The 27,670-nt window shown below is 42.5% G+C and overlaps 1 protein-coding gene across 8 annotated transcripts in view; it reads right to left on the bottom strand.

The window, feature by feature from the left end:
* Positions 1-14,973: 14,973 nt before the first annotated feature.
* The window catches only part of PLEKHM3 (pleckstrin homology domain containing M3), a 229,420-nt gene continuing 216,723 nt past the window's right edge, over positions 14,974-27,670 (bottom strand). For 6 of the 8 annotated variants that reach the window (XM_064286748.1, XM_064286745.1, XM_064286746.1 and 3 more), the window contains 2 exons: positions 18,871-18,920; positions 14,974-15,122 (listed from right to left, as the gene is read on the bottom strand). In XM_064286748.1, the coding sequence (XP_064142818.1) occupies positions 14,989-15,122; positions 18,871-18,920 (184 nt within the window). In that variant the 3' untranslated portion in view covers positions 14,974-14,988. Of the gene's footprint in view, positions 15,123-18,870; positions 18,921-22,607; positions 27,663-27,670 lie in introns of those variants that run through there. The other 2 variants (XM_003406101.4, XM_064286750.1) reach the window with 2 other exon arrangements.

Raw genomic sequence — 27,670 nt, 5'->3', positions numbered from 1 at the left:
ATGCTGAACACGACGTAACTTTTATTTAATATCATATTTAATCTTCATAATAATTTTTCAAGGGAAATATTATTACCCCAATTTTACAGATATGGAGGGCTCAGGAAAGTTGAGTAGAGCTGGGAATTTATCCCTTGTCTGTTTGGTCCCTGAAATCTTCTTGATTATTATTCTATTCTGTGTCCATGGTATTGCTAACAATGGATCTAGGTTGCTGACCATAACCATGGCCAGGAGTAGATGCCCTTGCATTGCAGTTGGTTATTGTCATGCATTGAATTGTGTCCCCCAAAATTATCTGTCAGCTTGGCTAGGTCATGATTCCCTTGTATGATTGTATGATTTTCTACCATTTTATCATCTGATGTGATTTCCCTATGTGTTGTAAATCCCATGTAATATGGTGTATGATGTAATAAGATGCATTTAGCAGCAGTTATATTGATGAGGTCTACAAGATTAAACAGTGTCTTAAGCCAATCTCTTTTGAGATATAAAAGAGAGAAGCGAGTAAAGAGACATGGGGAACCTCATACCACCAAGAAAGCAGCCCCAGGAACAGAGCGCATTCTTTGGGCCTGAGGTTCCTGCACTGAGATGCTCCCATACCAACGGAAGACTGATGACAAGGACCTTCCTCCAGAGCCAATAGAGAGAGAAAGCTTTCCCCTGGAGCTGGCACCCTGAACTGTCTAGCCTACTGGACTGTGACAGAATAAACTCTTTGTTAAAGCCATCCACTTGTGGTATTTCTGTTATAGTAGCACTAGATGACTAAGACAGTTCTGATATAAAACTATTGCAATGTGTGTGTGCGTGAAAGGGGAGCAGGAAGGAAATCTCATGGTTCTGCTCGGTGCCTATGGTAGGGTGTAGCGACATTGGCTGGAATGACTGTGTGTACCCAGGAGCCTCAGAGATCACAGTTCATTGGCTGAACCCCTCCTCCTGGCTTGGCCTCCTTCAGTCACTGCCTGGTCCTGGGGTTTGCTCGGTGAAGCCTCCTAACACCAGCATGATGGTCACTTTGTCATCCCATGGAAATAGCTCTGCTCACCTCCTTGATGATGCAGCCCATGACGATCTCTGCCTTTCCCAACTCTAACCTCACAGATGGTTTATACCTCATAGCTTAATATGGACTTATATTCGTTCTTGTATTGCTCTCTAAACTTTGTGCCTTCACATCAGATAAACAGTGAAGCCTCTGAGGCCAGAGGCTTTAGTTATTATCATTATTTTTTTGTACAAAACTCTTCTTAAATACAGCACCAGACTCAAGTAATGACTGATAAAGAATATTTTTAGTGGACAACCATTTCAGAGCTTCTTCAACCTTAGAATCAGCTAAGCATAACTAGTGGGAAGAGCTGTTCTCAAAGAGGAGGAGAAAGATGAGGCAAAACCCCTCAAGCTCTGAATTATGTGATTCTGGAAAGAATGCTGTGTACTTTTGTAAAAAATGCAACCAGCAGAACTTTAAAGGAAAAAAACACAGACAATTTCAGCTAAAATATCCCTCCTACTCATGAAGTCTCAGTCATAACCTTCCAGTTGCTGTGAAGTTGACCTTGGCTCATGGCTCATGGTGAACCCAATTCATGGTGACCCCATGTGTATCAGAGCAGAACTGTGCTCCACAGAGTTTGTAATGGCCTTTTTAAAAGGTAGATCACCAGGCCTTTCTTCTGAGATGCCTCTGGGTGGACTTGAACTGCCAACCTTTCAGTTAGCAGCCCAGAGTGTTAGCCAAGCCCATTAACTGTCAGCAGGGACTCACAGTCTTAAAAACCAAAAAAACCAAACCCGTTGCCATCAAGTGGAGTTTGAGTCATAGCAGACAGTCTTGGGTGTAGCTAATTGTCTAGCATTTCCTGTCTGTTCTAGGGCCCCCAAAAATAGGAGGTGCCTCTGGGGAACCCAGAGGCCACGGTGGTGGGGGTGGTGACAGTGGCAGTGGAAGGTCAGAGGAAGAACTGACTTTTTGCTTGGAGGCCTGAAAGTTAATCTATCCCTTGAATTATGATAATTTAAATTAGCATATTGAATTATAATGCAAACAGCGTAGGACCTTTCTCTTTTCTGTTAGCCTCTGGGTCATTTTAAATACGAAGAATCTAGGAGGCCACTCTTCTGTATTTATGTGTATGCTGGTGATTCTTGGCCATCTACATCTGTTGTGATTTTCACTCACCCAGCTGCTCTCATCTTTGAAATCGTCCCCAGGGTGATCTGTGGTTACCTGTCTCAGTTACAAAAGTCCTCACAGAAAGAACGCCCCTTGGAAATGGAATCCTCTCTCTTTCTGTGCTTCACGCAGCGTCATTGAACAACCCGGCATCAGGATGACCCTCCACTGAGGCCGTGCCCAGTGCTGTGATCTCGGAGGCATACGACCTGTGGAGAGCCGTAAGTAATATTAATAGGAATCCTTTGAAAACTTGGAGGAAAGGAATGTAGACTAGTAGTACTGCCCTTGGTAATCATAATAGAAGTATTTGACCCCAACAGGTGTTTTCCTTCCAGGTGTATGAAGCTTTTTTTTTTTTTTTCTCATTTCACTGGTAAGGCCAAGTGTGTCTAACCACAGAGAGCATCAAACTGTGGTCATCAGCAGAATCTGTGTGGGGAGAGGTTGCTTGTATCAGTCAGGGAAAAGTCTTTTCTGTTTTCCCTTTAACTGAAGGTCTTTCTCCTTAGGACGTGCTTAAATCAAACCAAACTCGTTGCCTTTGAGTCGATTCCGACTCATAGCTACCCTATAGGACAGAGTGGAACTCACCTACAACGTTCCCAAGGAGCAGCTGATGGGATCGAACTGCCAACCTTTTGGTTATTTCCAAGGGTGTCTTTCTGAAACAACAAGTGTTTTGCTTAGTCTTGATTCTTGGCTCTTGGCTATTGTTATTATTGTTGTTAGATGCCATCAGGTTGATTTTGAGTCATAGTGATCCCATGCGACAGAATAGAACTGGCACATAAGATTTTCTAGGCTGTAATCTTTATAGGAGAAGATCACCAGGTCTTTCTCCCAAGGAGCCACTGTGTGGTTTCAGACTCCCAAACTTTAGGCTAGCAGCTGAGCGCTTAACCATTTTGCCACAAGGGCTCTTTTGGCTCATGGCACAGATCAGTAGTATTTTTGAAGGCTGCACTGTCCAATGTGGTAGCTGCACGTGGTTATTAAAATATAAATTAATGAAAATGAAGCATTCAGTTCTTCAGTTGCATTGGCCATATTTCAAGTGCTCCAGAATAGCACATATGGCTAGTGGCTACCATATAGGACAGCCCAACTATAGAATGTTTTCATCATCACAGAAAGTTCTATTGCACAGCACTGTTCTAAGGCGTGCCCCGGAGGCTGCTTAACTGGCCTCAGACTGTGGCCCCATGGGACCCAAGTGAGGCTAGAGTGAGGACATAGAGTCCCATAAAGCTACACACATAGTGCAGGGATGGCCATTGGAGTGAAAGCTTAAAGACAGTCAATAAACTTTTATTTCTTAAATCTAGCACTTGGTTCAATTTCATTCCAACAAGCATTAGAAGCCCTGGTGCTGTGCAAGACACAACTTCTGCCCCCTTGTAGTTCATCACGAGTAAGTTGAGGCTGAAAATAAAAAAAAATAAAGCCATGATAAACTGAAAAGTAGATATTTGCAAAGGGGCAATAAATTATTTAGAGAGGAAACTAGGGATGATTCTCAAAAAAAGTATTTTGAAAGGTGATTAGGAGTTTGGCAAATAGACAAAGGGGTAGGAGAATATTCACAACAGAAGAAGCTGCAAAACCACAGAAACTTGAAACAACATGGTGTCTTTGGAGAGCTATAATCTGACAATCTGCTCCTGTAAAGATTACAGCCCAGAAAACCCAATGGGACAGTTCTACTCTGTCCCATAGGGTCGCTATGAGTCAAAAATCTGTGTGACGTCACCTAAAAACAAGTTTGATATTAAAGGAGTGAGAACAGGGAGGAGAAAGAGTGGCAGGCAGGCCTGGCAACATCCTTCAAGGGCCTAGTGCCAAATGAAACGCGGGCCTCTTGTTCAAAAGTTATGAAGAATTTCAAGATGGCGACAGCAGAGCATTGAATCTAGTGCAGGGCCCTTTTGAGCACAGGACCCTTTGCGAGTGCACATGTAGCACACCCATGAAGCCAGCCCTGGTGGCAAGGGATAAAGCTAGACAGAAAAGCTAGACCGTATCATGAAGGGCTTCCTGGGTCAGGCTTGGAAGCTTGCACTGTATCCTGAAGGCGACAGAAAACCATAAAGATTTTAAGCTGGGTGAGGCAAGATCAGGCTTGCATTTTACAAGGCCATTTTGGGGAAAGCACTGAAGGGGACATACAAAAGGCTGGCTCAGAAGGGATTGAAATCCTCTGAAGAGAGAGGACAAGGACCTGGACAAAAGCAGTAACAGTGGGACAGAGAGGAGACAGGCTCTGAAAGCAATGTAGAATGGACTTGACAACGGGACACAGGTTGGATAGTGTATGTGCACCTGGTAGGGGTGGGAGATGAGGGCTCACAGTCTTCTGGCTTCAATTCTCCAAGGCTCGTCTGCAATGGCTGTGATTGGGCTGCCCTCCATGGAGATCTCTTACGCCTCTTCCTTTGCAGGTTCTGGAGTTTTTCTGTTCCCATTACCCTTCCCAGAGCAAAATGCTGAGGGTGGAAGGAAAATGGGAGGTGCTGATGTTGTCCCACAAGCCCCTTGCCAAGATTTCTGATAACCTAGGAATGCTTTGAGGCTCCCAGCTTACTCTTTTCCACATGAGGCAGACATTATCCCTAACTCAAATTTCACCACCAACCAACCAGTTGTATGTCAGAGTAGAACTGTGGTCCATAGAGTTTCCAGTGGCTGATTCTTCAGATGTAGATCACTGGGCCTTTCTTCCTAGGTACCTCTGGGTGGACTGGACCTGCCAATCTTTTGGTTAGCAGCACTAACCATTTGCACTACCCAGGGACCCCAACCCAAATCTAGGGAGGAACAAATAAATCCCTCTGTCTACCCCATTCCTAGAAATGCCATGCTTAGAGAAAGCTAAATCATCATCGTTACAATTTCCTGACTTAAGCGTTTGTGACATTCTGTGGGACATTATCAGAGTTTTCACTTTTCATTTCCGGACTCCATCAGGACTGTCCCTTTTTTTTCAAGGGGAGTGGAAGGGAGTCAGAGTGTGACAAAGCGCCCACTAAGAGCATGACAGTTCTACAACACAGCAGGAAGGGAATAGACAACAACAACGATGACAACGCGGAGGGCACTTCTGGAAGAACCCTTTAGACTACCAAACAACAGAGAAAGAAACCAGTGTGTGTTCAGGGCCAGGATTGAATTGTGCCAGGCAGGGCTCCACCCTCTTGATAGGCTCCCTCTTCATCCTCATTACAATGCCTTAAGGTGAGAATTCTTACTGCCAGGGAGCTGATTCCAACTCACAGAGACCTTGTAGGACAGAGCAGAGCTACCCCACAGAGTTTCCTAGGCTGCCACATCTTTCTCCTGCTGAGTGGCTGGTGGGTTTGAATACAGCCAGGTGCTTAGCCGCTGCACCACCAGGGCTCCTCACAGGTGAGTATAATGACCCCCTTATACACATGAATGGAGCCCTGGTGGTGCAGTGGTTAAGGGCTTCGCTGCCAATCAAAAGGTCAGCAGTTTGAATCTACCAGCCACTCCCTGAAAACCCTATGGGGCAGTTCTACCCTGTCCCATTGGGTCCCTGTGATTCAGAATCAACTTGTCAACAGGTTAGGTTTTTTTTTTTTTCCTTATATACATGAACACACTTCACATAAGTCTAGAGGGGCCTGCCCATTGTCAGTTGTTGGTGGGATGTGAATTAGAACTCTGGTCTTCTCATTCTAGATGGTTTCTCTTCCCCACTCAATAAAATGCCAAAAGCAGCCCCTTGCCGTGAGTGTTTTCTTGGCTTCTACTTCATTGATGGGAAATCAAAGAGGTGCCACAACACGACAGACCTGGGTACATTCTGACGGCCTTGTTTCTAAGATGGGGAAGATTGATTTCAAAACTTGCATGGAGCCGATGCCTCCGTTAGCATATTTGTAAAAAAATAAGAGTGGAGGGAAAGAAAGAGAGGCATACTCAGTGCATTTAAAGGGGAATAAATACACAAGCCACAGAGTGAAGTAGGTACAAGTTAACAGTTGGCTGTGTTGGACTAGGCTGGTCCAAGAAACAAAATCTAAATACATATGAATACACTTGTGAGGTGGCAAGTCTTACCTGGTGACATTTGGATGAATCTGAGCAACCACGAGACCAGCATCACTTCAGGATGGCCTCCTTGCCTCAGAGAACTTTCCTTGTAACAGGAGTGCGAACTGATGTTTCTGGGGTCAGTGAGGAGGAAGAGAGGGAGGAAAAACAATGAGGGAAGTTGTGTCACCAGAACAAGAGTTCTGAACAAGTTTCTGAACGAGCCACCAGCCCAGAAGGTAAGGCTGCTTTCTCCAGCCAGTCATTTAAACAGATACTAATTTTACAAGCAGGAAAAGCTGTCATAGACATAAAAGTTCTGCTGGCAGAAAAAGTCCACGATCCACGGGCTCTGGATGAAAGGGCTGGGCCTTTGGGGGCATCTTCCTGGCTGCAAAAAGGGCTAGGCTGCTCGAAAGGTACTTGAAACAAATAAAAAAGTGACTCTAAAATACACCCATATGTCACGTTCTTGCAGAAAAATACCCTGTGTAATTAGTTACAAGCTTTAGAGAATAAAATCCAATTTACCTGTCAAAGAGAAAGACTGAATACTCCCTGCCTCCCTCCCACCCCCACTGCTGAGGGGAAATGTGGCCCCTTCCCTCCCCCACTCCCTACCTTAACCCCCCTTGTGAAGACTTAAAAAATACATAAAAGTTGGAAAAATCCTCTAAAGACACACAGTGTTCCAAGCACAATCAGACCACTAATTACTGTTAAGCCCGAACTCCTTTTTGTGTTCTGAGGGGGGACTTCAGTGGGTAGCAACCACTTGGGGCTTTTCATGAGTTCGGGCTAACTCTTGAATAGGAGATTTTTTTTTCCTTCCCCTTTTCAACATTTGCTTGCACCCCACCTTTCTTTTCCTTCATCTTCACCTTCTCCTTTTTTTTTTTCTTCTCTTTTTGTGCTTTTTTTCTTTCTGTTCCCCCCCTTTTGGCTTTTCTGATAGCATTTTTCATCTGGCGTTGTGTTTTAAGTCTGTAAATGAAACTTGACTGCCCCCACGGTAGGCTGGAGAAGCACAAAGGCCTTCCATTCCACTGGCTACAGTAACGCCATTGTGTGTTCTAACAATGCACTAATTGGCGGTGACAATTGTGGGGTTGGGGAGGGAGAGGGGGGCCGTTCTTTTCCAATCAGCGCGCCACCGGAATAAAAGGAGAGGAGGGGAAGGCGGAGGAGGACCGGAGGCCCAGGTTCCTGATGGAGGAGGGGGGAAGTAGACCCACAGAGGGGCACGGTTCTTCGGTTTGTGCCGAGATTTCTAAATTAATATTAAAAATGAAGAAGAAAATAATTATTCTGGGGAAAAAATAGAGACTTTATTGAAGACAGCTTCAGGCCCCAGGTGGTGGGGGTGTGGAGGGGGCTCAGGTGAGGGTTATGTGTGGGTGAGCACCCACCAGGACTCCTCTGAGGTGAGGGAGACAGGAGTCGAGTAGATGTCAGCAGTCCTCCGAATGCAAGGGAAAGTAGGAAAGCTGGTGAGAAAGCTCTGGATAGGATGGCTGAAGGCCGGGTGTTTAGGCTGGTGTTTGATTAAGTCCTCATTTCAACCACTTCTGAGTGAGGGGAAAAGCCAGAAAGGGAAGTGGTTTAATTGTTTGTTTTATGGTATGTTAAACCAATCAAAAGCTAACACCTTGCCATCAAGTTGATTCTGACTCATGGTGACCCCATGTGTTACAGAGTAGAACAGCTCCATAGGGTTTTCTTGGCTGTAATCTTTATGGACGCAGATAACCAAACCGCTCTTCTGAGGCACAGCTGGGTAGGTCTGAACCACCAACCTTTAGGTTAGCAGTAGAGTACAAACTGTTTGTGCCACCCAGGGACATTTATGGTATGTTGTTCAGGGCTGTCTAGTTGATTTAGACTCATAGCAGCCCCATGTGACAGAGTAGAACTTCCCCATAGGGTTTTCCATGCTGTAATTTTTATGGGAGCAGATTGCTAGGTCTTTGTCCAGTAGACTGTTAGGTGGGTTTGAACAGCCAACCTTTCAGTTATCAGCTGAGCTCTTAACCATCGCACCGCCAGGGCTCCTTTTATAGTATGTTAAACCCAAAACTAAACCTGTTGCTGTCGCGTTGATTCCGACTCATAGCAGCTCTATAGGACACAGTATAACTGCCCCATAGGGTTTCCAAGGAGCAACTGGTGGATTCGAACTGCTGACCTTTTGGGTAGCAGCTGAGCTCTTAACCACTGCACCACCAGGGCTCCTTATGGTATGTTAGACTCACAGAAACGTCGAGAACTGTAGAAGGCTCTCTGGCAATCGTGGCTTAAATATTCTGCCTATAAGGCTATTCTGAGGCTTAAAATGATCCTAAAAATCAGAGAATGTACCTAGTCTGAAAAAAGCTACGTATTGTATGATTTCAGCTATATGACATTATGGAAAAGGCAAGACTATAGAGACAGTAAAGAGATCAGTAGTTGCCAGGGGTCCAGGGGGCATGTGGAAGGGTGAATAGGTGAAACCCGGACATTTTAAGACATTGAAACTCTTCTGTATGATAAAATAATAGTGGACATATGACATATATTTGTCAAAACCCGTAGAATTGTACAACACAAAGAGTGAACCCTAATGTAAACTATGGGCTTTAGTTAGTGATAATGTAGTAATATTGGTTCATCAGCTATAAGAAATGTACCACAACAAACCAAGATGTTATTAATAGGGAAACAGTGCAGGAGGAGAGGGGAGAGATGGGGATTCTCTGTACTTTCTATGTTACTTTTCTCCAAGCCTAGCCTAGAACTCCTTTAAAAAATAAAGCGTATTAGCTCCTCAGTGGGAGGAAGATGTAGCAGTCTACTTCTGTAAAGATTTACAGCCTTGGAAACCCTATGGGGCAATTCTACTCTGTCCTATAGGGTCACCGTGAGTTGGAATTCAACTTGGTGACAATGGGTGTAGTTTGGGTTTTGGTATTAAAAAGCTGGGTTGGGGGGAAAAGACTGTAAACAGGAGTTAGGCAGGATAGTGAATAATGCTGCTGGAGCTCTCAGCGCCTGCTGGGTAAAGTCTCAGAAACCTTAGAATGTCACCTGGAACCTGCAGGAGGATCAGGGCCACCTGGCCAAAGCCTACGCCCCTCTAGTACACAGGATGACTCACCTTCCCAGGCTAACCTCTAGTGTGCCCTCTCCCAGGAAGTTTTTTCTGGCCAACTAGTACAGAACCACATCCTCTTTCACCTTCTCCCTTTGCACCCTGAAAACAGTACATCCTAACACTTATTGCTTCCTTCCTACACCAGGCCCGGTGGTAAGTGTCTTGTAGACATTATTTCATTGAAATCTCACAATAGCTGGATAACTTGAATATATTATGGGAAACTGAGGCTTCTTAAGCTCTCTAAGAGGTTAAATAATTTGCCCAAAATCACCCATTGTGAAATTGGAGGAGCAAAGATTCTAACAGCTGGTACTCTAGAATTTGTCCCTTAAACTTGTGGGCTGTCCTATTGAAGTCCCTGGGTGGTGAAAATAGTTAACACACTCAGCTACTAACTGAAAGTTTGGAGGTTTGAGTCAGGGCCAGATTAAGGCATGTGAGAACCCTAAGTAAACACTGCTAATCCGTGGTGCCCCCTCCTCTGTTTACTCATGCCTTCAAAAGGGATATGTCATGTGAGTTATATACATATACATATGTATGTGTGTGTGTGTCTGTCTTAGCTATCCATGACGTAACTTCTTTTTTTTTATTGACTTTTATTGAGCTTCAGGTGAACACGTTTACAAATCAAGTCAGTCTGTCACACGTAACTTCTTTTTAATGTGACAATAATATCAGTGATTGAATGAAAAAGTGGTGTATGCCATTTTATTTGAATGAGATGAACTAGATTGTAAATTCTCAGTGGATGTGGAGTACTAAGATTTTTATTATATACCACATTTTCTACAAAAACGAATATTCCACATATTCTATAACAAAGAAAATGAGTCGGTGAACTTAGCTGTTTCAGCACACAGTGTAAAATTCTATTGGTCTCCTACAACAAAAAACTGGCTTTCGCCGATTTTGTTTTAACCGACTCACACTCCAGTTTTGATGCCCGTTTCATTATAAATGCTGTAATTATAAATGAGCAAATAAAAAGATGTCATAAAAGGAAATTTAATGATCAAAAAACAAGTATTACAACAAATTATTGTATTTTATTTTTAGATAAATCATCTCTAACATGTTATAATTAAAAACGTTTCTTTCTATTCTTTGCTCTTACAAATTCTTCACTGATTTCGTCACAGTGAAGCTGCCGAACAGTATCTGCTTCCATACATAACAAGGATAATGAATTAGTTTTTGAGTCTCTTTCGGGACAAAAATGAGCATTGTGTTGTACAGTTTGTGATCGTTGAAGTTAGGAATATCCATAAAGCAATTTCAGCACTGGAAAATATGCATTGTATTTTATCTTCTATTATGGAATCATACATGCCTGCATAAGTAAAATTTGTCTTTGCTGAATCTGTAAGCTTCGTTACCATACCCACAAAAACCCATTGCTGTTGAGTGGATTCCAACTCGTAACGATCCTATAGTACAGCGTAGAACTGCCCCATAGGGTTTCCAAGGAGCACGCGGTGGATTTGAACTACTGTCCTTTCGGTTAGCAGCCGTAGCTCTTAACCACTACGCCACCAGGGTTTCCAGTAGTTCTCACATATGAATGAAATTGTTGCTGTTCTCTGTAAAGGTTTGTATTTAAGTCATTGGGATAACCTTGCACTAATTTCTGGGGTGCCTTCATGCATTCTTCATCAGGTATATTTATATTAAGAAAGAAAATCTATTTGAAAGAACTCCATATGCTTTCTTTTCATGCAAGATTCAAGTATGTCAATGATTGTGTAGTATGTGGTTACATGAAATTGATCTCTGGCACTCAGTACTCCTGGAGCACTTCTGTCATTTACTTGTTTCTAATGCTTCTGCAATGGTGAACTGCTTGATAATCAGCATTTTGCAGTATTTGTTTTGTTGTGTTTTCAAAATTTCTCTTAAATTATGTAAATACCCTGTTAATGGCTGGTAGAGATCTGTGCATGTCTTTAAATTTACTTCTGAATCTTGGAGATCTTGACTTGTCTAATGAAAATGCTTCAATATATTATTCCAACATAAATACTGTCTCAGGCTCGGTTCTCTAGAGAAACAAAACTGATGAAACCCCCCCCCCCAAAAACCTATTACTGTCGAGTCAATTCTGGCTCATAGCAACAACCATATATATATAACATACATATATATATATAGGAAACCCTTGTGGCATAGTAGTTAAGTGCTACAGCTGCTAACCAAGAGGTTGGCAGTTCAAATCCACCAGGCACTCCTTGGAAACTCTATGGGGCAGTTCTACTCTGTCCTATAGGGTTGCTATGAGTTGGAATCAACTCGACAGCAGTGGGTTTGGTTTTTTTATATATATATATTATACATATACAGAGAGATTTATCTCAAGGAAATGGCTCACATGGTTGTAGAGGTTGGCAAGTCCCAAGTCTGTGAGGGTCAGGCGTTGGGCTGGAGGCTTTTCCAGACTCATGTAGCTACAGGGGCTGATGAACCCAAGATCCACAGGTCAGACAGCAGGCTGCTGGCTCACAGGCTGTGAAGGCCGAGGAATCCAAGATCGGTAGGTAAGAAGGCAAGCTGTTGGCCCAGTTCCCAAGAACCGGAGGTCAGATGGTGACAAGCTGAATGTAGGATCCAGAGCACAGGAAAAGCCTGCAAGCTTTGCCAGAAAGTCCACATATATCGGATGCAGGCCATACCCCCAAGGAAACTCCCTTTCAAAGGATTGGCTACTTAGAGCAGATCTCATCATGGAGGTGATTACATCATTATAGGACTGCCAAACTATATCACAACTGTCAAATCACTGAGAATCATGGCCCAGTCAGGTTGACATACAACCTTAATGATCACAAATACATATTCTAGTGTTTGCATTTTGTTGGTGATGTTTTCAACTTCTCTTTTGGTATCTCCTCTTTGTGTCTGGGTTTTTCTTCTACTCTGTCCTTACATGGTTGCTATGAGCTGAAATCTACTCGACAGCAACAAGTTTTTGTTTGTGTCTGGCCTTCGGCAATATTTTCTAAGGCATCTAGAATCTGAGTGTATGATTCCAGGAATTTACTTGTTGCTACAGCACATGCTTCCCAATTTAATACTTGATTGTTGCCAAAAAATATGTTTTTATAACTGCCCATCAGGGAGTAGAGGTGGCAAAAAATGTGTAGAGTAACTGAACAATAGAAAAAAAAAAAAAACCAACGATTTACTGTGTTATGCCCTACAGGGGAACCCTGGCGGCGTAGGGGTTAAGTGCTATGGCTGCTAACTAAACGGTTGGCAGTTCGAATCCACCAGACGCTCCTTGGAAACTCTATGGGGCAGTTCTACTCTGTCCTATAAGGTTGCTGCGAGTCAGAATCGACTTGATGGCACTGGGTTTGTTTTTGTTTTTTTTTTAATGTCCTACAAGATTAAGTAAATACATAGCATGTGGTATGAAAATGGTATATTTAGTACATTAAAAAATTTTCTGTTGCATGCCTTTATAATGCCCTGACATATAGGTGGCATGTAGTAGGACTGGCCTCTGCATCTAGAAAAATCAATTTTGCAAACTTCATATAAATAGTGAAGTCCTTGATTTAAATTTCTTCACCAGTATGACTTTTAAAGTTAGTAAATGTGATAAATTGCTCCACAGGTTTTCTATCTGTTGGAGATACACATCTTAAAACAATACTAAGCTAATCTGTATGAGAAAGATCCAAAGTGGAATACTGAGCTATACTTATTTCACTGAAAAAAGTTGATCAAACTTTATCACTTATTAAGTTTATTAATTCTTCATACATTGTTTTAGACATATATGAGGGGCTGCCCTTTCCAGTGTTACCATATTTTGAGATGTGACTTACTAAAAATGGATCAAACTGAGCAACAAGTTCAAGTAAACCCCCCAAAATTTCCATTTTATAGGAACCTAAACACTTCATTTCTCCCTCAAAAAAAAAGATAGTCCACATTCAGCAATTGTCATAATGACAGCAATGTGTTTCAAAACAGCTTTCCAATACTGACATTCTTCACTAATTTGTGCTTCCAGTTCATAATTTAAGCCAAAACCATGTCTTCAATCTAAATGTGACAATATACAATCTCTATGAATTGAACCGTTTTCATGTTTATCAATCATAGATAAGTTGCACCAATCGCTAAATCCATCCATAGCAAATCGACAACTAAATGATTTAGGACTGAATAGTTTGCAAACAAAACAATATACAGAGCCCACTGATAGAGAATAGTCACTACCTCTAATAATTTTCACCATTGGCTTTGCACTGTAGAAATATATCTGTGGCTACAGGACTTTGTTTATCATCCAGAAATTTTTACATGTATTTTCAAATGGTCCATTGTGATGTTGACAATCGCTTGACCTTCTTTTGATCCAATAATTTACGTCATTAGAAGAAAAATTATTCCACAAAGCAGGGTCCATGTTTCCATTATTTATGGGGTCTGCAGTTGCAGCAATTTCAGATTCTAAAATAGTTTAACTTTCTACACCGTTATTAATTTTTTTTTCACCCCAGCAAGGAATGGATGCAGAATTTGGAACAGATTCTGTTATATTCATATTGCTATTAATGATTTTAGCACTAGCAGTACTAGTATAATGATTTGCACCCATTAAATTTGGATGTTCAACAGAAGAAATATCTTCTAATTCATGACATTTTTAAAAGGAAGTTAATTTTAGAATTATCTTTACCAAACCAAAGCACACCCTTTGCTACTGAGTTGATTCTGACTCATAGCGACCCTATAGGACAGAGTAGAACTGCCCTATAAAGTTTCCAAGGAGCATCTAGTGGATTCAAACCGCTGACCTTTTGGTTAGCAGCTGAGCTTTTAACCATGGTGCCACTAGAGTTCCAGAGTTGTCTTTAAAAAAAAAAAAAATTTTTTTTTTTTTTGTCTTTAGGGATTCACAAATCCTTTTCTTTTCCTCTTCTGTGAGCTTTCGTTTTTGTACTCCACTTAGTTGTTGCTATATTACCAGGATATAAAATTACGTCGCTTTTAAAATTTGGTTTCACTGTAGCAAATAATGGAAACCCTGGTGGTGTAATGGTTAAGAGCTATGGCTGCTAACCAAAAGGTCGGCCGTTTGAAGCCACCGGATGCTCCTTGGAAACTCTATGGGGCAGTTCTATTCTGTCCTGTAGGGTCACTGTGAGTCAGAATCAACTCCATAGCAATGGGTTTGGTGTTTTTGTAGCAAATAAATTTTAATAATTGAAAATAAATAAAATTTATAAAACAAGTAAAATTTATCAAATAAAATTTATATTCAAATTTGGATTTTAACACAAAAAATTACATTTGAAAATTAGTAAGTAAAAAAAATGTCTTGGAACATGTAATTTTGTTCTTCAAGTCTGAGATAGTCAAAGGAAATAATACTTATAAAGCAGTCGGAAATAATTTCATTCTTTTGTCTTATGATGTTTGTTGGTGGGCACTTCACAGGTCTCACGAGTGTTTTTTGTCTTGAAATAATACTTAAAAACTTGTGCACTCACTTTCTGTCCTTTGACGTTGTGTCTTCACAGTTCATCGGACTACTGCTGATGCCCAACGGGGCGAGAGTGATCACAAAGACCATGACTCAAATACAAGGGTATGCTCAATCTGAAGATGTGTTCTGATTTTCTTTTCGCAGGACAGGACCAGATATGTCACAAGTCCTGTGGTTGTAGTGCCTCTGGAGTATTCTTACATGGTTGACAAGAGAGAGCTGAATGTGAGGTCGTAACCAACCTGTCAGAAATGAAAGGGAAAATGTAATTGATATTGTATACAAAATTTATAAAATGTACATTTTATTTCTATGTGTCTTCCTTGTCTTTGTATCCGCATAATCTAACAGGGTGCTTGGCATACAGGTGAGTCTTAGAAAAAGATTTGCTGACTGAATGGGGGAGGTGAGGAAGGCTCCTTTAGCTTGGTGATGCTCAGACTTGGCACACATCAGAATCCCCTGGGGGGCTTATTAAAACACAGATCCCAGGGCCCCACCTCCAGAGTTTCTGATTCAGTACGTCTAGGTGGGTGGGGCCTGAGAAAGTGCATTTCTAATATGTTCCCAGGCGGTGCCGATGCTGCTGGTCTGGGACCTACTTTGAGAACCACCGCCCTCCCGCTAGCACAATGCTCACACTGCAGCAGGGAATTCCGTGCCTTCCATTAGTTCTATCTTCCTGAGGTCTGAGATCAGAAGTTTTATTAAGTGGAAATTAAAGTTGAAAAAGTTTCGACCACAATGATAGATAATCTCAGGCTTCTGCCTTCTTTAAATCAAACACTATCAAACAGCCATTTATAGCTGATCAAAAGAGAGAGAGAGAGGACCAGTTACAGCCCAAACTAATTACAATGGAGACCATTACATTTTCTAGAAAGTATTTGGAAAGATTCTTTTATTTGGGTGGAATCTCTTGGAGATTCCTTCTCCCTCATTGATTTTTGTGCCTTTTAATTTTATTTCATGTGTATCTACTACTTTAAAGTGAAATACTCATGCACTGGAAGTACTGAGTAAAAAAGAGCCCTTGAATTCTACAGCCTTCTAGTGGGGCGCCACTGGAAATAGGTGAGGATTCAGGAATCCCCATGGGGACTGGGGTGTTGGCTCAGAACCACATGCCTTGAGTCTCAACGCATGGCCAGGGAACAGATGCGACCTTTTGCACCCTGGGGTCAATGGCCAGCCTTGTAATTAAAGGGATTTCTCTCCATTTAGCAGTCTCTGGAAACTCTGGTGGCGTAGTGGTTAAGAGCTATAACTGCTAATCATAAAGGTCTGCAGTTCGAATCTACCAGGTGCTCCTTGGAATCCCTTTGGGGGCAGTTCTACTCCGTCCTGTAGGGTTGCTATGAGTTGGAATAGACGCGACAGATTTTGTTTGTTTGTTTTGGTTTTTCAGCAGTCCCTGGGTGGTGCAAACAGTTAATGCGCTCGGTTGCTAACCAAAAGGTTGGCGGCTGGAGTCTACTTAGAAGTGGCTTGGAAGAAAGTCCTGATGATCTACTTTGAAAAAATCAGCCATCGAAAATCCTGAGCAGCACAGTTCCGCTCTGATGTGCATGGGGTCACCATGAGCAGGAGTCTAATAGTTGGCAACTTTTTTCCCCTTTCTCCACTCAACTCTGTAGGAACCAACCCTATTTCTTGAGCGTGTCTAAGGTATCCTTTGGTAAGTGACCATCAGCAATATAAGAAGTTCCTGAAGGGAAGAACTACCTCTTCTCAGTTAAAGAACATTTCCCTCACACCCTTGGTGCAGCTTCCTGAATACAGAGCCAGAGATGGCACACCCTGGCAGGGTTCACTCTTGCTTCTGTAGGTATGAAAGAGCCATTTGGGGAGGTTGACCCATCTGGGATTCAAATTCACTCCTCTTCTAAATAATTGGAATTTATTTCCTTTGCAAAAGTCCTGAGTCTCCGAGCAAAATACCTCCAGCTGAGCTTGGGGTACATGTGGTGATCCTAGTGGAGAAAAATTCTGATTTATTTTCCTAACAGCGTGTACCTTACGGTATCCTCAGAACCTGACATTATTAGGAGTGTGTCACCACAATACAGTGCTGACTCTAAGGCAATTTGGATGTCCTTGGGCCCAGAATTAATAGGTGCTTTGCATAGTCTTGTAATTTGGGATGCAATTTTCCATAACACAGTGAGAGGTGTTCCTTTGTACATCTGAGATAATTTAGCTCAATGTTCATTTGGAAAAATTACTGGGCTAATAGCAGCTCTTCAGCCTCAGAACAACGAACTGTCTCGGAAGAACATGGAAGTCACTGAAAGTGGTTCTCGTATCAGTCTGTCTGGATCATTCTGGACAAAGGCTGGAGGAATTTCCCCCAGACCAACGCTGCCTGAGGCTGAATGGCTGGATCTGAAATGTTGTATAAGCTCATAAACTCTAGCTGATTTGCTTAAGACTAATAGCCCTTAATGGAGGAATATGGAATAAAAGTAGGGAAGTAATGAATTTCCCTATTGTCCAGGTAAATTGGACGTCAGTGCACATAAATTAGAATTTCAGTATGTTCAGCTTCGGGCACAATTTGTTCTTCCTGTTAGACTTTTCTGCCTAAGCTATGAGGGAATAGAGGCAAATGAGGGAGAACGAGCTACATTTTTCAGCTGGGTATGTTCTATCTCTGGCTTCCTAGGTATTATGTACCAGGGGCCTTTGTTATCCTGGGAGAGGAATCTTCTACCCCAATCAGAATCTACTATAATAGTAAAAATAAATTTAAAACATTTTCCCCCAGTCAGGGATATGGTTCCTAAAGATACTGCTTTAGAACAAGGTCTGAGTAAGGCCTGATAGACCCAAGTTCATTTTTAGCAGGGTTTTTGCGCCATTGATACTAACTTTCTAGAGTGGTTTTGAATAAAGTCATCACTGTTTTGGGTGATCCCTATGTGTTAAACATTGTTGGTATGGAGGAGGTTACATCTTTAGTAAGAGACTCTCAGCGCTTTGCAGAAGTGCTCCATCAACAAAGCATTGTTCTTAGTTGTTGTCTGAGTCTCCTGCTCATGGTGACTGCATGTACAACAGAACTAAACGTTGCCCGGTGCTGCGTTGTCTTCACAGTAGCTGGTGTGGTTGGGACCATTGTTACAGCCACTGTGTATTTTGAGTGTCTTCCAACCTAGCGGGCTCATCCTCCAACGCTGTATCAGACAATATTCTATTGTGATCCATAAGGTTTTCATTGGCTAATTTTTGAAAGTAGGTCAGCAGGCATTTCTTCCTAGTTTTTCTTAGCCTGGAACCTCTGCTGAAACCTGTCCACCACGGGTGAACCCGTCTGTATTCTCTTCCAGCATCACAGCTGAAATGAAGTATTAAAAAACAAAATAAAAAAGAAACCCATTGCCATCAAGTCGGTTCTGACTCATGGTGACCCTGTAGGACAGAGTAAAACCTCCCCATAGGGTTTCTAAGGAGTGGCTGGTGGATTAGAACTGCTGACCTTTTGGTTAGCTCTTAACTACTGTGCCACCAGGGCTCCGAATGAAGTATACTTGTCACTATTTAAGTTATTAATTTCCAAAAGGGTGGAGGGGGCCAAAAACTCCCATCTTTCTAAGTTTTCATTCACATGTAACTGGTAAGTGAGTTTGGAAATCATCGTCGCAACAGATGCATGGGTTTGGAATGATTACTTTCGTCTGGCTCATTTCAGAGTTTGGCTTTTCTACTGAACTAAGGCAAATCTGGACACAGCTCAGGTTTATCTGAACTTCCCAGGCCTTTCAAGAAGCCCCTGGTGATTTTCTGTTTCCAACACCACCATGCAGACTGATGAGGCTACACATGGTTCAGGTCACTGTGTGGGCCTGAACTGGGAGCCAGCTCTCACATGCATGTGAGGGGCAATCATAGCATAACAAGGAGGAGCGACAAAATGAAATGGAGAAGGCAGGCATCCCTCAGTGGGCCAGTTTAGTCACCTGAAGGCATGACCCGGCCACTTCTACTCACCAGGCTGTCTGGCGATGGCAGGTAATGGATGAACAGAAACTAACCACACCCTGGAAGAAAATAAAAGGGATTATAAAGGTAAGGTTTTATGAAAGTGATTGCAGTCCATAAGCAGCGAGTTCCAAAGTCCTGTGTCTTTAGGGGAGGAGAGAGGCAAGAGTTGTTGGCCGGAGGGAGGGTAACTGGAGAGGTTTAGTCCCTCCACATCCCTTTGACGCTGCTCTCATTGTTGACCACCATTACGCCAAGCAGATGTTTATTTCAAGGCAACTTGCTTCATTTAAGCTAGTAGTTCTCAACTTCCAGAACGCATGGCTATCCATCCAGGGAGTTTAAAAAAATGCAAATCGTCAGGCCTCATCCTGAGATTCTGATTCAATTGCCTGTAAAGGTGTCCTAGCTCTTTTGGTTTTGATGTTTTGTTTTTGTGTTTCTAATGTGAGAGCCACTGGCTTAAGCCATCATCTTGAGCCATCACTAAAGGACAGGGCAAACAATTGAGGAAGATTCAAATCACTGTATCCTGGGGGTGGGAAGAGCTGAATGAATGGTGTCTCTTTCCATCCTCCTGAAAACATCTGAGTATACTTTCTCTTTGATGATGCCCAAACTTCCTGGAGTGATCCTACAATGGGGAGAAAGCTAACCTGTCCTGTGAATGATTCTGGGCTCTGGCTATATACATCGTGGTGTAGTTTGATTCAGTGAAACATTAACTCGTTTCTTTTTATTGTGGCAGGTTTCTTGTGAGGAAGAAGTCCAGCTATCCCTTGGACAGAGTGGGTGTGAGACCTGATTGATTTCCTCAGGGTGGAATAGGGGAGGCTGGGCATGAGCTTGTTTAGGTGTGTCGTAGCGAGCAAGGCTCAGGGTCTACCTCAGGTAAATGTTTAACTAGAGCACCTTTTCTAGTCCTTTTCAGTGTGTCTTTTTTCGGGAAAGTGAGTTTAAACGGTACTTTTAAAAGGTTTCAAGTGGACAGCTGTCTTGCCCTGTGGCCTTTTTGCTGGAAGGGGCAAGGCCAGCCAAAGCAAGAGGTGGCGCAGATAATTTCAATCATTTCTCAACTCCCAAAGGGCTGCTCTCTCTAGCATGAATATCTTCTCCTTACTTTCTACTCTCTGCTCCTTCGCTGCTCTCAAAATATGGTCTGCAGGAACAACTAGCACTCTTGCCTACTGGTTGGCAATTGTCCATCTACTTAGGAGAGTGCAAGGGAATAAGATGAAACCAGGGCGAAAAGGCCTGGGGAAGAGCTTTGGTAGGAAGACAGCCATGCGTGAGCTTTGGCAGCTTTGTCTCAGAACTGAAAGAAATTATGCTCTGGTTCAGCAAGTAGGGCCCATAACATTACCGCTGCATCTATTTAAAAGTTACACTATTATTTTTCATAAGTATAGGAAGAACTGATAAAAATATTATTGGTTGATTTAGGAAAAAACCCAAGTCTAAGATTGAGAAGTATTTTAAAATCCTGGTAGCTCACTTTCAATGAGGCTCAATTTTTTTTTTTTTTAATTGTGCTTTAGGTTGAAGTTTATAGCTCGTTAATTCTTATTCAAAAATTTATACACAGATTATTTTGTGACATTGGTTGCAATCCCCACAATGTGACAGCATGTTCCCCCTTTCCACCCTACATTCCCTGTGTCCATTTATCCAGTACCTGTCCCTTCTTGCCTTCTCCTCCTACTTTTGGACAGTGGCTACCCATTTGGTCTCGTATATTTGATTGAACTAAGAAGCACGTTCCTCACACGTGTTATTTTTTGTTTTATAGGCCTGTCTAATCTTTGTCTGAAAAGTGGGCTTCAGGAATGGCTTCAGTTTTGGGTTAGCAGAGCAGACGGGAGGCCATAGTTTCGGGGGTTCCTTCAGTCTCTGTCAGACTGGTAAGTCTGGTCTTATTATGTGAATTTGAATTCTATTCTACATTTTTCTCCTGCTCTGTCCAGGACTCTCTGTTGTGATCCCTGCCAGGTGGTTGTTGGTGGTAGCCGGGCACCATCTAGCTCTTGTGGTCTCAGGCTGGTGGAGTCTCTGGTAAGTCTCAAATTTTGACTTCGAATTAACATTCCGTTGGATTTTTACCATCCCCTCAAAAACAGTACTTGAATGAAGTCCTATAAACAGAGGAAGTACTTTTTGTATTGTTTATTGAGAGAGCAATATCTTTACACATTAAGAACTGGTGCACTTAAATTATGTGACACATAACCATAAAAACTAGGGGACTTGTCAGCAGTACAGCTTCAACTTTATATTATTACAGTTACTGATACAAAACAATGATGTAAACCAAAATGTGGATAAGTTACGCCAAAACAAAAGGCAATACAATCCAGAAAACAGAAAGAACACACACACGAGTTAGCACATTAGCTATTACAAAACACAAAGTGATATGATAACCCGAGCCCCCAATTTTTTGTCGATCCTGTTCTGCATGAGTAGAAATACAGGAATATGACACTGATGTGACCCAGGAATATAAGCACAAGCTGCGCAGAAGTCTTCTGCATCACCATGTTCAATACTCTTCGTTTATGTCCTAAGCATTTTCCCTCCTTTTAACTGTTCCTTAAGGACATATTTTTTCTTAAATCTTCTATGGTGGGCTGGTAGCTACTCACACTAAGATTCAGATATGTGACCAAAGCCAGAACTGAGGCCTCCAACAGGGAAAGCCTAACTCGCTAGCTCAGTGGACTGCCCACGCCACACACAGAGACATTTTTATCATAATTTATCCAAGAGGCTTCCCACTTCCCATTTGGAAAACAGCTGGAGAAACAAAAATAAAATATACAGTAAAGGAAAAGAAAATCTTTGTGTCTATGTAATTTCTGAACCTGAAAAAGGCTAAGTTCACTGACTTTACAGACTTCAATCTGGATAGCTGGTTTCCTTTCTACCCATTGGCCTTGGTGACATCATGACTTTCCCCTGAGTTTGATTAATGAAAGCAAAGAAACAAAAAAAGAGTGATTAAAAAAAAAAAAAAAAAAAACAGCATAATACAAAGTTAAAACATTATGTGGCTGTCTTTTGTATCTCCTGGTAAAAATGCCAATGGCTCTACAAAAAGCCAATGTTTGTATTGTCTACTTTAACAATTGTTTCCAGCAGGAACCCCTTTACTCATGAGGTTAAGGCACCAGGTTAGACAACGGTGAAAGGTCTGACATGCATCATGGAATATGCAGGCATTTTTTTTTATATAAAGAGCTGCCAGCAGGGAAGAAGCGAAGTGATCCATGTTTAGGCCAAGGGTCCTGCAGGCTTCAAGTGGGTCAGATAGATGAGAGTAGAAGCACTAGATGGTACTATAAGGCACTCCTACAGGGCAAAGTATCAAATGGGAAGGGCGACACAGAGGACTCACAGGCCCCAGTGGTCCACCAGCTGGTTTACTAGCCACGAAGCCTGAATCTGGGTTGGGGCTCAGGACAAGGAAGAGCAAAGGGAGGGGAGGGAGGCTAGTTTGCAGCTCTGTTGCTGAGAGTAGGAGGTAATCCTCACTGTGCTAAGAGTTTGCTGTAGGTGCTTGAATCTCCTACCCTGGGTGACAATAACTTCTCTCTGGACCTTTCTAAGAAGATAAGCAGCCAATGGCTTCTCTTCCCATAATGAGGAACCAAAGCAAAACAGCAATTCAATTTCCTCATTTGAGTTTAGCAATGCCTTTCATTACATCGGAGGTCACTTTACAAGGAAACTGCCACATAACATGATCACTTGGATCATCTTAAGTAAAACCCCAGTCAACTATAGGTGTGCTTAGGAGGATGGCCCATGCTTTTTTTTTTTTTTTAAACTTTTACCTAGAGTTTAACAATGACTTGCATTTTACCTTAGCCATGCTCCCACTAAAACACACTAAAGAAAAACCTTCAAGTCAGAGATTTTTGAATCCAATGAAATTAGAATCTATAATAATGGACTCAAACATACCAATGATCGTGAAGATGGTACAGGACCAGGCAATTGTTTCGTTCTGTTATACATGAGGTTGCCATGAGTTGGTGCTGACTCAACCATAACTACCATCACCACCACAAACAACCAATAACAAGATCGCTGGGTGCTGGCACTTAACAGTTAAAACACCGTCCCACATGACAGAAATCACCATTTGTCTGTTTTAGATGAACTGAGCAGGTCTTATATCTCCCAACGCTGGATTCAACCTGCTGCAGTTGGTTCTCCTCCACTAGGGGTTACTAGTGAAGCTCCCACGTGCCTGTTATTAACAAGTATCAAGAAAAGGAAAACAGAGTACCGATACAATTCATGCCAAAGAGGAAGGTGCTCATTTCCTTCAGTTTTGCACAAAATTCTATACTTTTTCAGTGTAAGAAAACGACACAAAATTTAAGAAATAAAAGGTAATATTGCACATCTTTCTCTTTACCATGAGAAGTAAAAACAAAACAGAACAAAACAACAACAACCTCTCTGTTGACTCCAGGTAGAGTCAGAGTCAGGACCAGAAGATTGACTTCATAATCTAGGTATTTTCATAAAGTGCAGTAGATCTATGCAGATAAATAATCCTGTAGGAACATGTTGACAGCAGCATTGGCTTTGCCCTAAATTAGGAGCAGAGTGTGTCTCCATTTTCTCAGGTAACGCCTCCCCTTGAAGTTAAGTGTTCAGGGGGGCATCATGCTAGTCCCACCCTGACAAATTAGTTTACATATGACCTTTCTTGGCCAATGGGTAGAGAACAAATCCACAGATTGGGAAGCCCAGCCTTCTCGAGGAGGCACAAGAAACCTTCCTTCTTGGGTCAATGTCAGTGTGTACACGCGCAAAGACATAAACAGAGAGGCCAGGCTCCATCACAGGGCCTCACTGCAGCTTACCAAAGGTGCTTATGGCTCCTAGACCAGTTGCTGTCAAGTCAGCTCTGACTTATGGTGACCCCCAGTGTGTCAGAGCAGAGCTGTTCTCCATAGGGTTTTCGATGGCTGATTTTTCTTCTGAGGTGCCTTTGGGTGAACATGAACTGCCAATCTTTCGGTTAGCATGTTAACTATTTGTACCACCCAGGTACTACTAGAGTGATAGAAACACTGGTTCTCACCGCAGCTGGAAGGGAATCACAACAGCACAGTCCTTTTCAGGAGCCTGAAGGATGCCACTATACAGCACTAGATAGATTTGCTTTTTGGTGGAGGCCAAGTCCATAAGAAGCAAAAAGCCACTGTCCTCTCAGCTAAACAAATGCTAAAGCTCCTAAAAAGACTATCCTTTAGCATTACAGATATGAAGATGACCATCAAAAGGTCCCCTGAAAAGGCAGTGAAGCAAATGGGAGAGATGACAGTTGACATGGTTTCATAGAAAGAGGCTTTCCATATTGGGGGAAAGTGACTCTGGAAGGAAAATGACTCCAATTCCACCTGGCTGCCTTTTGAGTACTTTGTAGCCTTCCTGCAGTGGTGCAAAGGGAGGTCTATTTTATGAACTGGCTTCTTTGCTGCAGGGTTAGATGCCAACATTTCACCAGGATTGGGCTGTCTCCCTCACGAGTTTCTGGCACTGAGAGGAGGGATTTCCTCAGGGCTACACCAGGGAATGGGCCTTTCAGTGAAAAGAGGTTCCCTGGAGTTGGCTGCCGGCTCCGGGAGGTTAACTGGCCACTTTCTTCTATGCCTTATGTGCAAGATATTTAATATGGGATGAAAAGTGGAACATGAGGAAAAGCAGGTATTAGCTGGGTCTCAGAGAGGTGGTAATCCACAGATTTGCCTTTGTGTCGAGTTTCTAAGCAATGGAACAATTACCTAACAGTACACCAAGTAATTTGTTAGGGAGGAAAACAGTAAGGGTGTTCATGTGCTCTAAGGCATTCTGGGCTGAAAACAGCAATTCCGAATTTCCATGGCAGACCTAACCCCTAAGCAGGCTCCACTCTGTCCGATCTGATTTGGGTGATGGTGGAGGAGAGCGTCGGTGTAGGCCTGTGGCCAGCACCAACCAGGTTGTCAGTGAGGTGTAAAACGGAGAGAAAACAGAAGCAGCTGGGACACAGTTCCAGTCCTGGGTAGCTGACTGTGATTGTACAGCTATTTTTTTTCCCCTTGAAAATAAGCAGAAAATGATGTGGGTGGAAAGTTCTCCCTAGGAGTTCACAGGGACGGCTAATATGTAGCAAGGCCCTCTGAATGGGCACTGGTGAAAGCAAAGACATTTAGAACAGGGATCCAGAATTTCACCCTTGACTTTGGCAGGGCTGACCCTGGGGGCATGTCAGCTGGGACAGGAAATTCTGTGCAGACAGTAAACGTGTTGGAAAGGAGGAGATAGCCCTGCACTTAAGGTCTCCAAATGCAGCATGCTAGGGACGACCTCACTGCAGTCAGGATCACAGACGCATTAATTACAGCAGAGGCAAAAGTAAGCCACAGTGCTGGGAGCTGGGGGCGGAGGGAGAAGGCACTCTGCCATCGGAGTGCATCTGGTTTAGAGTAAGCAGGTCTATAATTCTCTTGTGAAAGATCATGTTCTGCTATCTTCTCTGAGACTGGAAAATATAAATACTGCATTTCATGAAGGGGAGGAGGAAAAAGGAGATGATCAAATTTGTTTGCCTGTTTGCCAAGTGCTCCTTTGAAATTTTCCACCCTTTCTCTTTGCATGCAACGTTATAACTAAAATGGAGCGGGGGCGGGGGGCAACCTGTTTTTCCAAGATTAAGAGGCACCATAAGGCTTCTTATGACTAGGCCCTGCCCTTTAACAAGTTGTCATGCCTTGGTGACAGCTACTGGATAATCAGAAAACAAATGCATTGGGGCGAGCTACTAAGTGGAAATGTGTGGTTCGGGCCAAAGGACCCGGCACGGGTCAAGGGGTGAAATGCCCACATCTACCCTCTGCACAAAAGTCATGTGAAATGCCACATCTCTAAACGGATGGAGGTGGCAGGAGTTGGGATCTACAGTGAGCAAGGTGTGGGAGAAAGGAGAGATGGGTTAAATGTGCCATGTACTTTGTGAGCCACGGATTCTCCAGATCCTAATGGTGAAACTATCAAACCACAAAGACGTTGAAGGCATCTGCTCACTGGTGAAACATACATGATCTGCTCATAGACGCTATTGTGAATTGTTTCAATTTAAACATATTTTTCTGTTTTAGAAAGAGGTAAGGTAAAAAAAAAAAAAAAAAAAATTTTTTTTTTTTTTTTTTAAGGTAGAAGGAATGGGAACCATTGGGTTTCTAGTGCCACCCCTCTCGCCATTTTGGTCACAGTGACTGCCATGCTGGCTCTTACAAGGGCACTGCAGTGGGAGACCACAACTCTGCAAATAGCAAAGCAATTAATTATATTTTTTATTTATATTCTATCACTTATTTAGCTTTTTTGTTTTACTTTAAGGTGGCAATGATATATTCGTGGATATATATATATACTTTTAAACAACATTAGGTTTAATTCATTATTTATAATTCTAAGTTTGGTATTTTCTTAATAGCCTAAAGTTGGTACTTTGAAGTTCCATGTTACTCTGATTTTTTAAACAATAAAAAAAAGCAAGTGAGAGTTGAAGTGGTTAAACTGATAAATGAAACATCAAAACGAAACTGCAGTGAAGAAAATGAATAGGTAGGAATTACACGATTCTGTGAAAAGAAATCAAAGACCGTCTCTTGGAGTGTATGCACCACATACCCTCTCTACCAGTGTTTAACAACAATTCTAGGAAATTTCCTCAGGCCAGCACCGTTAAAAAAGCATAAATAATCACCCACAAACCCTTGGAAAACCGTTATTAAGAGAGCCATGTTTCCACCCTGGCAATATGGTGGACAGTCCCATCATTAGGCAGGTGTTGGGATTTGTATCAGCAAACAGACCGATAACATGGAGTTATTGGTCGCAGAGATCCCTTCTCTTCTCAGGAAAAAAGAAACTTTCTGAGATTAATTTCAAAGCCAGAACCAGCTCTCCTCATAAATTAGGGGCGCATGCTTTCTGTCAGAGGGAGCTCGTACCCCTGGCTTCCAAGCCATTCCGCTCTTTGCGTGACCCCCACCTCCGCAGTAGAAACCGAGGAGAGACAGAGCCAAGGACACCGAGTCCTGGATCTAGAAGTCATTCCTGTGTTTTGAAGATTTTCTTATGAAACAGATGGTGGCGGGTGCTTGCCTCAGTTACCTCAGCTTCTGAGGAGGCTAAAAATAAATAACACAAAAATAACCCAAATCTCTGTCATTCTGCCGGAAATGTTTCCTCCTGTGTTCTGTGTAATAAGATGGTCCGAGAGCCAAAAAAACAAAAAAAAAAGTCTGAACTATTAAGCATAGTGTGTAAACCACGTTTTGCTTGGGAGCAAGCAGCTGAAATTCACAGCTAAGTGTAAGTCAGCGATTGTTGTTTTTTTTTTTGAGCTGCAAAGGCTCCACGGACCTTTCAGACAATGACTTATACAGAGTATACGTATAGGACGTATAGATATGTATATATATATAAATATATATCTATATCTAGCTGAAGAATAGACACACTCTTCTTCCCATAGGGTCTAACTGGCTAGTTAGGGAGCCACTCAGGGCTGATGGATCATTGCTAAGTGAATCTCTGGCCTGGGGGTCCTGCCGGGTCAGGTGCTCTGGTAGGACAGCTCAAACATGTTGCAAGCCTCCTCCAGACTCTCGTCCATGTTCAGCCTCCGCCAGAAAGACTTCTGCTTCTTCTGCAGTTCTCGGCGGACACACCTCGGGCAGGGGACAGACTTTTCTTTGCATTCAGAATGGAAAACGGCTCCACAGCTTTCACACCTGTAAAT

Source organism: Loxodonta africana, chromosome 6, assembly GCF_030014295.1.
Source record: "Loxodonta africana isolate mLoxAfr1 chromosome 6, mLoxAfr1.hap2, whole genome shotgun sequence".
In the NCBI taxonomy this organism is placed as follows: Eukaryota; Metazoa; Chordata; class Mammalia; order Proboscidea; family Elephantidae; genus Loxodonta; species Loxodonta africana.
This window is presented reverse-complemented; position numbering and strand designations above follow the sequence as displayed.